Below are 12,874 nucleotides of genomic sequence, written 5' to 3'. Positions count from 1 at the left end.
TAAGCACTTGGGTTTCCTTCCTCAAATCTAATGTCTATGGAGATTAGGTAAACATCTTTTTCTTTTCTTTCTTTTTCCTTTTTAACTTTTGATTGTTATTCCTTGTAGATCAAGAAATCTTGCGTAAATTAGAAAAGGAGAAGATTCTTGTGTTCACACCATCCCGACGAGTGCAAGGGAGAAGGGTGGTATGCTATGATGACCGATTTATAGTGAAGTTGGCCTTTGAGTCAGACGGCATCATTGTTTCTAATGATAACTACAGGGATCTAGCTAATGAAAAGCCTGAATGGAAGAAGTTCATAGATGAACGCTTGCTGATGTATTCATTTGTTAATGACAAGTAAGTTATTCTATCTTTATACATGGCACTAAAATAATTGAGGAAAGGACAGTTTGAAGACCTGTATGAATTTCTTACCTTACACCCAAATCATTAGGTACATGTAGGAAAAGAGGAATAGTCAATCATAAATTCGGTCTTCTGATTAAAAGTACTTGAAATCTGTTTTTTGCTAGAGCTTTTTTATAACAATATCTTTATATCTTTTTATGCTGGTTTTTTCCTCTTTTGGTATATGCCAATGTATATTGATGTATATTTGATGTAGACTCTGGTATAATATTCCAATTCTCCTGATATACTGAGCCAGCATTTTTGAGTGCCTGTGGTTAGGCTCCTAAATCCTAGAGTCATAGAAAAACCCATGTTGGAATGAACCTCAGGAGGTCTCTAGTTCAACTGCCTGCATAGATCCAGCTATGATATCTTCATACCCCAGCATATGGATCAACTGCAGCTACTGCTGGTGGCTTCTTGCAGTGGGAGGGACTCAGCACTCTGCCAGGCAGGCTCTTGTATTTGAGTGCCTAAATACTGATGCAAGAGTCCTAGACAATCAGCACAGTTTTGCGAAGTTAGTTGTGGCGTTTTAAGAAATCGCTGCCTGTATTGCTGCTCTTACTTTGATTTAGGAATGAATGGTTTGTGTGCAGCCCTGCTTTGCCACAGAGCAGTCAGTTGAGTTAGACTAAAGGTGTCTGAAGCAGACTAGGGGTGTCCACACAGTCTGTTTCTGTGACTCATCTCTTGGGCAGCACCTGCAGCTGAAAAGTGGCCTTTCAAAACAGCTCTCAAAGTACCCAGGCTTAAAAGTGTCAGCTTGGCAGGTTATGATGGATACAGTCACAAGGTTCTTGGTCATTACACGGGGAATATGAAGACTTGTTTGCTTCCGTAATACTTTTTTTTTTTTTTTGCTTTATAGATTTATGCCTCCTGATGATCCTCTTGGCCGCCATGGTCCAAGTCTGGACAATTTTCTTAGAAAGAAGCCTATTGTGCCAGAACATAAGAAGCAACCATGTCCATACGGTAATTTGATTTGACAGTTTTCTGTACTGCTGGGTCTGGGGACCAAACTTCTGCTTTATTTTAACACTGCCAAAAATAAAAACTTTGTAAAAGAGGTTTTTACATTGTTGTCTTAGCCTGACAGTGGTTGAAATGCTGAGCTGATGGTGGAAACTGAAGTGATTTTTTTTCATGTCCTAGTTAGAGAACATTTCTATCTGCTAGTTGAACTAAAGGAACAACTTTATTAATCATTCATGGGAATAGACCCAAAACAGCACCTAAATTCTGCAGGATCCAGAAAGCCCTCTTCTAATGTGATTTGGTCATAAGACATCTAACTTTTCTTCCAGAAAGTTGATTGAGCTATCTGAAGTTTAACTACTGAGCATCCCTACAGGCACACCACCATCTTGGCTGAGCCGAAACCTGCTGGTCTTATGACTCTGCGGGACTTTTCCTGTTAAGTTTTCTGTCTGTATATCTACTTGGCCCTATACAGCAGGTGTGTACAGACACACTGACAGTGTCATATTCAGCTCAAAGTGTGGCTGGTAGCATTGGTCTGCATTCCTAGAGCGCTAGCTGCAGCACACTGCCACTGCCCCTTTTTCCCCACAATACAAGAAAGGAGATCTTAGATCTCACCCTGTGTCACACAAAACCATTTGCAAGATCTTTCAATTCATTGGTAAAGCTTTAAATGAGGGGCGTTTCCATTGTTTGATAACAGATTTTGGTTGAAGTCTTTTTTTATCTGATTATGTTTGTATTCACAGGGAAGAAATGTACCTATGGACACAAATGCAAATACTATCATCCAGAAAGAGGAAATCAGCCTCAGCGATCTGTAGCTGATGAACTTCGTGCCATGTCTAGAAGCACAGCTGCCAAAACTACAAGTGAAGGAGGACTGGTAAAAAGCAATAGCGTTCCCTGTAGCACTAAAAATGACGGCACTTCTGAGCTGAAGCGTGCTGCTCCAAAGAGGCAATCAGATCCTAGTATAAGGACTCAAGTCTATCAGGACTTGGAGGAAAAGCTTCCCACCAAAAACAAATTGGAAACCAGGTCTGTACCTTCTTTAGTTAGTATACCAAGTTCCTCTGCTGCAAAACCCCAAAGTACTGCACCTTTAACTAACGGCCTTCCATCCGGAGTTCACTTCCCACCTCAGGATCAAAGACCACAGGGACAGTATCCTACAGTGATGATGGCAACCAAAAATCACGGAACGCCAATGCCTTATGACCAGTATCCAAAATGTGAGTCTCCTGTGGATGTAGGGTATTACTCTATGCTGAGTGCATATTCAAATCTAAGTATATCTGGTCCACGTAGTCCCGAAAGGCGCTTCTCCTTGGACACAGATTATAGGATTAGCTCTGTAGCTTCTGACTGTAGCAGTGAAGGGAGCGTTAGCTGTGGCAGTAGTGATTCCTACGTGGGTTACAGCGATCGCTCTTACATGAGTTCACCTGACCCACAGCTAGAGGAGAACTTGAAGTGCCAACATATGCACCCCCATGGCCGCCTTAACACTCAGCCCTTCCTACAGAGCTACCACGAGCCTCTCACACGAGTGCAAAGCTATAGTCACGAAGAACCAAAGCATCACCACAAACCTCCAATTCCATACATGGCTGTGCATCTACAGCATCCAACAGTCGGTGCTCGCTCTAGTTGTCCAAATGACTACTCTACATCTCAGAGTTCGTCACATTCAAAGACCATGCATCTGGGGAGAGCCCTCGTGTCCACGAGAATAGACAGCGTTTCAGACTCACGTTTATATGATAATTCTCCATTAAGACACAGAAAGCCTTATTCTGGCCAAGATGGGCTTGGAAGTTGGGATAGGCAGAGTTACGGGATGGATGCATACGGCTACCGCCAGACCTACTCCTTGCCAAGTAACCCCACACAGCCATGTTATGAGCAGTTTGCCTTCCAAAGCTTACCTGAACAGCAGGACCAGACCTGGCGTGTACCTTACTGTGGAGTCCCTCAAGACCTTCCAAGGCACCAAGACACCCGGGAGAAGGTTTACATTAACCTCTGCAACATCTTCCCCCCTGATCTTGTGAGGATCGTTATGAAGAAGCACCCTCACGTGACGGACGCTCAGCAGCTCGCTGCAGCCATCTTAGTGGAAAAATCTCAGCTAGGTTATTGAGAGATGATGCATCTTTGTGGTGTCTAGTAGTTTTCAGCTCAGCTCTAATGCTGAGGGAGGTTTGCTACAATAGCATTTGGGATCTCCTTCTCAGCAAGGAGGTTATATAGTAATCCGTTTATGTGAAGTACTGTATCCTGGAGTCTGTATGTATAGCCCCATGCATCGGAAGTACCAGATATGTTTTGTGTTCTAGTTTGAAAATTTTTAAATGGCTATTTTCACAGCTGGAGAATGTTCCAGTTTAAATTAATATATATATATATATAAAAAAATAATCTGTGGTTTCTGGTTATAATCTTTGGTGCATCAGGGGTTTATATGCAGCACTTTCTATCCTTGTTACATGTTGTTGGGATTTTTGGTTTTGTTTTTTAACTTGCTGGATGTTTGTCCTAGAGCTGCAGAAAACAACCTGCAGAAAAGGGATTTTGCTACTTCTGGCAGACAATTTTCAAGCCAAGTTTTTTAACTTTTTACAACACCATAAGTATGTATGTATGTTTGTTTGTTTGTTTGTTTTGTGAGCTTTTTTGTGCTATAATCATCTATTTATAGGAAACAAAGATTTACTACAGCACTGACTTCATTTTTTTTAAACAAATCATTGTTACTAGTTAACAGTGAAATGGGTAACAGTATATTGGTAATTTATAGTATGGCACTTTTCATTGCTTTCTTTGTTTTGTTTAAATAGTTACATGTTTTGTTGATGCAGTTGATTAGTAAGATCAGATGCAATCAGAGGAGGGAAGAAAAATCTTTTTTTTAAAAACTAATTTATGGATAAGGTAAAAGCCTTATTGCCTGATTTTCAAAGGCGCTGAGAATTTGCAGCTGCCTTTGAACATAACAGAAGCTGCAAACTCTCAGAACCTTCTCCCCAAACCAGGCCACCCTGTTTCAGTTCCCATCTGTTGTTACCCAGCTCTGTGTATTTCTGGTCAGTAGAAGGGGGCCTGAAATCATAGGGTCCCATTTAGTTGTTTTATGTGTTTTTTCTTTGTATTGCTGCACAAGTGTACTGGATAAAATATGCTTTTCATAAAATATTTACCTGTTTTTAAATGAATTTAATTATCTCAATGCAAATTTTGTATTTAAGATACTGTTTGATTTTTCTTGCTATTTATCAAGGCTGGCCTGAAAAGGTTTTGTGTGTTGAGGATATGCAACATTTATTAACTGCACTATGGTAATGATATTGTAGTTCAAAATAATAACTTAAACTTTTTTTTTCTTTCCTGTTTCAGTTGGGGAGGGGAGGGTTGCGGGGAGAGAAGATACCGTATGTGTTCCTGAAATTAGTTTTTGGCCTGTTGCATCGTGTAGGCCTGATTCTTGCCACAAATAGTGTAGTGTTAGAAACAGACAAACCAAGTCTGTTTTAGTATTAGTAAGGGATATTTCTGGTTTTAAGTCATGGGTTTTACTAGCACCTCTTAAGCTTTTTTATATATATATAATAGAAATAGATTTTGCAATTGATGTCAGATGTACTTATGTGACTGACTGCCGACAGTTTTAGGTTTCCATCCATTGTAACAATGTTCAGTGTTAAAAAAAAAAAAAATCATTAGTTTACACTATTACTGCTGATAATTTTGGTACGCGTGCTGGAATTTAAAGTAAGGCCCTGAAGAACCAGAAAGTACCTTTTACTGTTGATACAAATTGTATCTTTTTAACTGAGAAGTATTTTGATTTGTAGATTTAGTAGAGACGCAAATGTATAACTATAACTAGTCTTTTGGGCAACATTTTATCCCTTATTTAAAAATTAGAGATTTCAGACATAGAATAGACTTAGGCAAGTAAAAGTAGATATTTATTTAGGTGTCTGTCTCAATTTCACATATTAAAAAGAAAAAAGAAACTATTGGCATCTTCTTCCTTCTAAAAATCTTTGTAGTGGGAACTCACTAAAATAAAGGTAAAATGCTGCCTGAAAATGATGTCCAAGCACCTTTGAATACGAAGACGTTTTCACTACTTGTGTGACACTGTGTGTTGCAGTAAGTAGGATTTGGGTACACAGTAAATGCTTCTAAAGAGCATTGTGCTTATAGACATATCCAATAATCTGAACCGTGTTCAGCAAACCAATTCAGGACATAGTGCTCATGCAGCTTCCACTGCTGATGTGCTGCGGGATCTGCCGTCGCCTGTCCCTGCAGCAATACCAGAGGGGCTCTACACCATCTGTCCTGCGTCTGTTTAGGGAGAGGACCTCTTCACCTGTGGCAACAGTTTTTCCCTGGATTTGGTTGGTCGCCATCCGTAGAGCATGTTTTAATGTAGGGATTGATGCAGCGCTGACGCTGAGGTTTGGACTGGGAAATGGGTCTCATCTTAGTTGTACACTAAGATTTTTTTAAATTGAATTACACTTAAGTACTACACCATAGTGTAGATGCAGCTGTTTTAATAATGCAATTATTATATTTGTGTTTTTAATGGGTTTCTACATTTATTTTTTATGTAGGAATTTACTTCTGCCAAAAGTTGAATTCCTTTTAAGCATGAACAGAAATGTATATGTAATAGAGGTGTTTCATCTTTTTCCCTATCACATGAGCATCAGAATGCTTCCTATCATGTACCTGTAGCAGTCTGGCCTAGAGTATTGGATCAGCAGGCTTAATTAACCACATTGTTAAAATTGTGTGAGGAGACACATGAGACTGTGTGCTCTAGCGCCCAGGCCTGGGTTATCGGTATTGATTGCCTCCGCGTACGTTTAATGCAGTATTGAATCCCTGAAAGTGTGTTGATTGCTAGGGAATTCTTGTAATAGGTTCTGTGCTTTGTACTCAAGCACTGAAAATGCTTTAAAAGTATAAGAATAGGAGTAATATGGTGGTTTTTAATGTTGTGCAATGATGTGCTAGTTCCTCTTAGACTCTCTTATGTTGGGTAAAGCAAATTTACTGTGGACAAAATATTGGCCTTGATATTTCCTTTGGTTTTGCTGTGATAATAAAGAGAATGAGGAGTTGCATGTGAACTCTTCCACAATGAAGAGATCGGTCTGTATATTTAACAGTCTTTAGAGAGGACACCAGCAATAAACATGAACGCAGTGATACTGGTCAAATGCTACCTTTGTCAGTGTAATTGTGTTGATGCAAATAACCGAACTATAACATCCCGTGTTACTTAAACAGTAAAGGTAGTCCAGTGATACTGTCTTTGCCCTAGCTGAGTGCTAGAATTGCAGTGAAGGATTAAGTACCTTCAAGTTAGGCCTGTCCCACCACTAAGAGGGCAACAGTTTCCCTTGTCTTCAGTACTTGAGAGTTGTTTTGATACTTAGCAGAAACTCCATATTTTTAGGTACAATCCCAAGCTATCAGAGCTGCATCAGTAATAGTATATAGATACACAGTATTTTGAATGCACATTTACATTAGGAATCTGCCCACAACTGTTTTGTATACAACGTGTTGCCAATATTTAGAGTTTTTAAAAATGTCCCATGGACACCTAATTTGGAGCTAAATATGCCCAGTCTATTAATAACTTTGCTGTCTTTTTTTTTAAATGTATGTGTGTGTGCATAGATATGTGTATATACACACTCACATACACTTGGCAAGTGGGTTTAAGGCTACCACTAATAGTCTGAGGTAAGATCATATCTTTTCAGGTGTCCTATTTCCTTTGGTATGTCTGAATTGTAGCTTGGTCCTTCACTGCAAAATAGCTCTGGGGAGAGCCAAAAGCCTGATGTGTTCGTGTGACACCCCAAAAAGAAGGGGTGCCAGGCCGGTGAAGCCCTTGAAGGGGACTTTTGCAGCCTTGGAATATGTGGACTGTTGTTGAGCTATTGATGATCATCTGCTGTGAAAGTCATAGCTAGTGGTGAACTCTTTTCCAAAAATATCAAAGCTATCGGTGTAAGCCAGAGTACCTCACTTGGAACGGAAAGCCGGAGGTGTTTGCCCCAGCAAGGTGAGCACCAGAGAACTAAATGCCTTGGCTGAGAGATACCGCAGCATCTTGCCACAGTAAGAGACTACCAAAACATTTATCAGTTTTATCAGTTGATGGTTTGACCAAGGTATTTTCAATGTGTAAAGCTTGAAAAATGAGACACAATGCTTTCATACTCTCTGGAGCATTTATAAAAATACCCAACTGACTTTTCATTGCTACTGAAAATATAAAATACTGTGCAATTAAAGAGACCATTTTTTAAAATAAAAATAATTTAGAAATTATTTATTTTGATTTACAGTGTGACTCTTGCTAATTTATTCCTTGCATTATAAGGCCGTGGTGGAGTGTCATTTATATTTTTTATTTATCATAGGAACTAAAACTGCTGAGAAGGAAAAACAATAGATTTAAACTTAAAACAAAATTCTATGGCCTTGTTTTGTTTTTTATAAAAGGGTTGAGATTTTATAAATGTCAATTCATGTGTTTTATATACTTTGTAAATTTTAGAGTTCAAGAATTTTGTTCAAATTAAATATGTATGTGCACATGATTTAGACTAACCTTGTAACTAATCCTAAAATCATCTGTGTTAAATGATTGTTCCAGCTAACCTTTTGCTAGGGAACGTGAGAGATGTTCAGACTTCATCTTTAGATGTTCTAGACTACATTTCATATATCTTAAGATTTCATCAGAAACTGGTGATCTAGTTACCTAATCCCATGTGAAATGTCTGTTTGCATGTGAATCATCCTACTGTACGCTGGCTTTTCCTTGCAGTGCATTACAAGGTAATACACTGGTACATGTGAAGGATGTGGTAGATGTTTATAAAGACACTATCAAATACAGTGTGTTGTTCATAGTTATGAGTAGGCTTTAAATAATTTTCCAGCTTCCATTTTCAGGTCTTAAAGAGTTGTCATAACTTGTGCTTGAACTGTTTATTACTCTATCTACCCTTTAATCTAAATGATTGCAATAGTTCTGTCCCCTCTCTTAGACTTAATAGCTGTTGGAGGCCCCAGTTTCCTGAACACTTACATGTGTGCCTGACTTCAGTACAAGTACTTGCATGGTCCAATTTTAGTAGCATTAGAGAAAACCTGACTAAAACTGGTGTATGTGTAAGTGTGGGAAGGCTGGGGACTTGAGGAGCGTGGCTGGGGAACCACCTGCTCCCAAGAAGAGGCAAGATCTCACTGATGGTGACAGGTCATTTGGCCAGGATTGCACTTTGTGGTCATTGGGAACACCCACAAACCAAATCCACTTCAAGGTTTAAGCACATCCATCCTCCATGTTTCAAAGGTGCAACAATCTGCTCTTCACCTTGTAAGACAAAACCTCTCTGCTTTTTGTAGAACAACCTTTTTTTTTTTGGTCTCAGATGAAGTCTAATTTACTACATTAGGTTGGCTGGTTGCTTACTTTTTATTTATCTATCTGAATGACATTATTAACAAAACTGATACTTAAAAACTGTTTTACCAGCATATTACAGAACATCCTGCAAGGAAACAGAAATGCAGATACAGCAGCAATAATTGTGTTTTGTAGTTCTTTTCCCCTAATTATCTCTGTACTTGTGTTGAGTAGGTGAGATTTAAATACTGTCCTGAAGTCCTCTTCAGCAAAAATATTAGTTAAAAATAATGTTTGGACTACTTGATAAAGCAATTGTCAAACTGGCTCTTTGTTCCTTCACTGGTTGTTCTGTATTATTTCTGTGATGTGACTATTCACATCTTAAAACCACCTTCTGAACCATACAAAAAACCATGTACATGGATTCTGCTTTTAGAGAAAAAAATAAAGATTCATTTTCCTCAGTGATGGGCTGTTTTTTTCATAAAAAAAGTAATCTTGAGAGCAGGTAGCAGTGTGTTATAGAGAGCTCTGTGTTCCTTCCTGCACAACAAAACTGCTTGCTTTGAGTAAATTTACTCAGTGTTTCAAGCATATAAATGATTACATATTATCAGTTCATTTTTAATGTAATAGTTCATACTTAATAGGCTCTTTCCCCTCATTTTGCTGACTAAGAAAACTAAAACTCGGGGGTTAAGTAACCACATCAGTCATTTAGTAGCAAATTTGGATTTAGACATTGTGCCAGGGGACCCAGTCTCCTTTCGAGTACTGATACACATCTGTTCAGCTTCCGTTGTGTAATTATTAGCCACCTTGCTCAGAGTATTGTGGGGTAAATAGAGTAGAATCGAATTTAGAATAGAATAATTGTCTGATGAATGCAAAGATACAGCAGAAGCTGCTATGAGCTGTGATAAAATGACTACTCAAAGTGCAGGGAGCCATTGAATTGTATTTTTGCCAAATTGCATTGCCTGGCTAGGGCCACCATGCCAAACTTGCTGGGACCCCTTCCCTCTCCAGCCCAGCGTGCCAGCCCTGCAAGGGGGAGCAAAGCAGGGTGATATGAATGCAAATGGAATGAGCAGTTAGCCTAAAAAAAGAAACGTAGTGTTGCCCTTCATCAGTTGGGACCACTGGTAATTTGCTTAATGCAAATATTTTGCACAGCTGTGAACATCTGCTGTTTCACTGTATCCAGCCTGAGCATATCATATGACTGCGCCTCCTTTCAGGGCAAACGGAGGCACTGGAGTGAAACGCAAAGGTCCCTTCCCAGCAGCTGGGTGGAAATACTACAAGTGAGGTACCTCAGGGGATGCTGATATGGTGTGCGTGAACCATGACTGATCACATTGGCAGTGGAGCAGAGGAGTGATGGGAAGCTGCACTGGTGTAACACGAGGGACAGGAAGCGCTTCCCTGGCTTGCGGGGCAAGGTGCTCCCATCCCAGGAAATACCTCTGCAGCCTGCACCACTGCTGATAAGCTGCTTGGCTTCAGGTGGTGGTTCCTTTGCAAGCTCTGGCATGAGGTTTCTTGGTCTCTAGCATACTGCTTTGTGCTTGCATTGCATTTTTCTCATCTACTGCTGGACTCTGAGCACCTCTGTTACCTTGTTGTCAGAAGTCAGGCTGGGGTATTGCTGGCCCAGGGGTTCCTGTCACCTTCAGCGCAGCTGAGCTCACTGCGTGGAAATACGTCATTTTTTCTGAAGTGCTGTTTGAATTGCCATAGCTACTTTTCAGTAAACCAATGCTTGGAGCTTGAGCAAAGAGTGTGTATGTAAACAGAGAGAGCTCAGGGTGGGTGATCACATCTCCAGCAGGAAGAGATGCATTGATCACCTGAAATGAGGTTTCCTTGGCCACTCATCTGCATGGCACAGCACTGTCAGTTTCTTTGGCCAGCTACTTAAAGTCTCTCTCTAAAGCATTTGCGTTGTGTCTCTGCATTATAGATCCAGAAATCTATTTGCAGCAGATGAGGAAATTAAATAGCATCCTCTGCACACTTTCCCTTACACTTTTAAAAATAGTATCATATTATTCACACCTGGCAAGAAAGTGTCATCGCCCAAAGCACAAGTAAAAGAAGGACTCACTTTAAGGCCTCAGAGGTGCAAATTACTTCTGCTGCATTTATCAGGCTGATCAGAGCTGTCTGAAGATCCCACATGGATGTCTTTGGGGGCCCCGTCCTGCTCTGCTTGACCTGGGGCTTCCACCCAGATAAGGAGAAGACAGGTTGCTTTTCCTGCAAGTCGCTGTTCTCTTGAAGGCATTGCTTAGGGCAAGGGAAGAGAAAAACACATTTCAACCCTTTCAGATGCAGAAGCAAACTGCAGCCAAGAGATAGATAACATTGATGCTGTGCTGCTCCAAAGCTGAGAGCTGTAACTCCAGAGAGCTGAGGAGCAGAAAGTAGGGTTGGGCAGATGCCCAAAGCCCAACCCCAACCATCAGCTTGTTGTCCTTGCAAAGAGAGAGAGATAACAAGGCCTGGAGCATGTCCAGAGCTTGGATCATAAGCCCAGTACAAGATCTAATGAACCGGTTATAACTTCTCTTTACTTAGTTGTTTAGCACACCAAAGTTACTTATTTTCTAAAAAATAGTTGCAGCTTCCCTGGTTGCATTGCTCACTTCCCTCTTTGACTCTCAATGTAGGATGCTCCAGCTCTTGCTCTTGAGCTGCAGGATACTGTGTGACCATCACCACCTTCTTTCTTGTGACAGCGCCAAGCACCCCCAGAGCCCAGTTTCCAGCCAGCTTTGAGCAACAAGTGTCCTAAAAATTGCCCAATTACTGAACTCATTACTTATATTTATGGTTGTGATGCTGCATTCAGCCCACTGCAGCACAGAAGTAAAGATCCACCCACTCCGTTCCATACAGTATGTTAATCAGTGTCAGTGTTAAACACTGAGGGAACTGCGGTAGAAGTGCTGCAGCTGATGTTGACTGATGAACTGCTTTAAACGTCACTATTCCCAGATGTAACTCTTCCCTTCAGTGAGACCTCACAGCCACTACCAGAGTCATGCTCATTCCTCATTTTTTGAGGAAACCAGTACACTGGATAGTTCAGAGGAGTTGCAAAGCCACAAGTGTGATTCGGCATGTCCCTGGACACGCTGGTTTCTTCATAGGTGGTTTGGTGGCACAGGTTAGATTTCATTTTATGAGATTGCTTCAGAAATGTCAAATCTAGCCTTTTTTTGCTCAAAATGCTGAGCTGCTGGTGCTTGTGTAATCTGGGTTGGTCTCTTTGGATGGCAGTCTCACCACTGCCCAAAGCCTCTCCTCCATAAGTCTTATTTCTCCCTTGGGCTGATCAAGGAAAGTGAGTTTCCCCAATTCAGTGAAATCTTTAAATCCCATGAGGATCTGCTTGCCTGCATCACACAAGGCAGGCTTGAAGAGCCTGTTACCAGGTTACAAATTTCTCTTGTGATGGCTTTAATAAGAGTCCACGTGAGCCTGACAGGCATCGCAGCTGCTCCTGATGCAGGTTGAAGTGTTCTTACACTGGAGATGAAGGGGCTCTGTCAGTCATCCTCGGGCTGAAACCTGAACTAAACAACCTGCATGACCTTGTCTAGAGGAGTTACAAGAGAGGCTGTTGTACAACAATGCAGGAACGCTCCTTGCAAGACCATTTCCAAGCAGGACAAAGTATCGCTTTGGCTGCTCTGGGCAGCAGCGTTCTCCAGCCTCACAGGATCTTTGAGCTCATTCTGTGCTGAAGAAACAGATGAAAGATGTTCTGCTCCAGTGCACAGACTGCCCACTTTACTCCAAAGGTTTGCTGTGACTGTAGAGAAAAGCTGGCAAGGAACCGGGCACGTTAGGAGCACATGCATTAAATGCCACCACTGTCCTGCTCTTCAGCATAACGACAGAGGACCTGTGTTCAGTAACCCCAGGACCTACTCCTGAGATACCAGCATGGCAGAAGCAGCAGCAGGAGTGTTGAAAAATACTGAAATTTCCTCCACCAGTCAAGTCTGTCACACACCCTG

General features: G+C 41.0%; 2 protein-coding genes across 4 annotated transcripts in view; one reads left to right on the top strand and one right to left on the bottom strand.

The window, feature by feature from the left end:
- The window catches only part of ZC3H12C (zinc finger CCCH-type containing 12C), a 46,569-nt gene extending 37,262 nt beyond the window's left edge, over positions 1-9,307 (top strand). For both annotated transcript variants that reach the window (XM_074816092.1, XM_074816091.1), the window contains exons 4-6: positions 109-343; positions 1,269-1,375; positions 2,134-9,307. In XM_074816092.1, the coding sequence (XP_074672193.1) occupies positions 109-343; positions 1,269-1,375; positions 2,134-3,530 (1,739 nt within the window). In that variant the 3' untranslated portion in view covers positions 3,531-9,307. The remainder of the gene's footprint in view (positions 1-108; positions 344-1,268; positions 1,376-2,133) is intronic.
- Positions 1-12,874, bottom strand: part of RDX (radixin) — a 72,822-nt gene that overhangs the window by 6,625 nt on the left and 53,323 nt on the right. The window lies entirely within an intron of this gene.

Source organism: Strix aluco, chromosome 2 (assembly GCF_031877795.1).
Source record: "Strix aluco isolate bStrAlu1 chromosome 2, bStrAlu1.hap1, whole genome shotgun sequence".
Taxonomy (NCBI): Eukaryota; Metazoa; Chordata; class Aves; order Strigiformes; family Strigidae; genus Strix; species Strix aluco.
The sequence above is the reverse complement of the archived record's forward strand: the minus strand, read 5'-3'. Positions and strand labels throughout refer to the sequence as shown.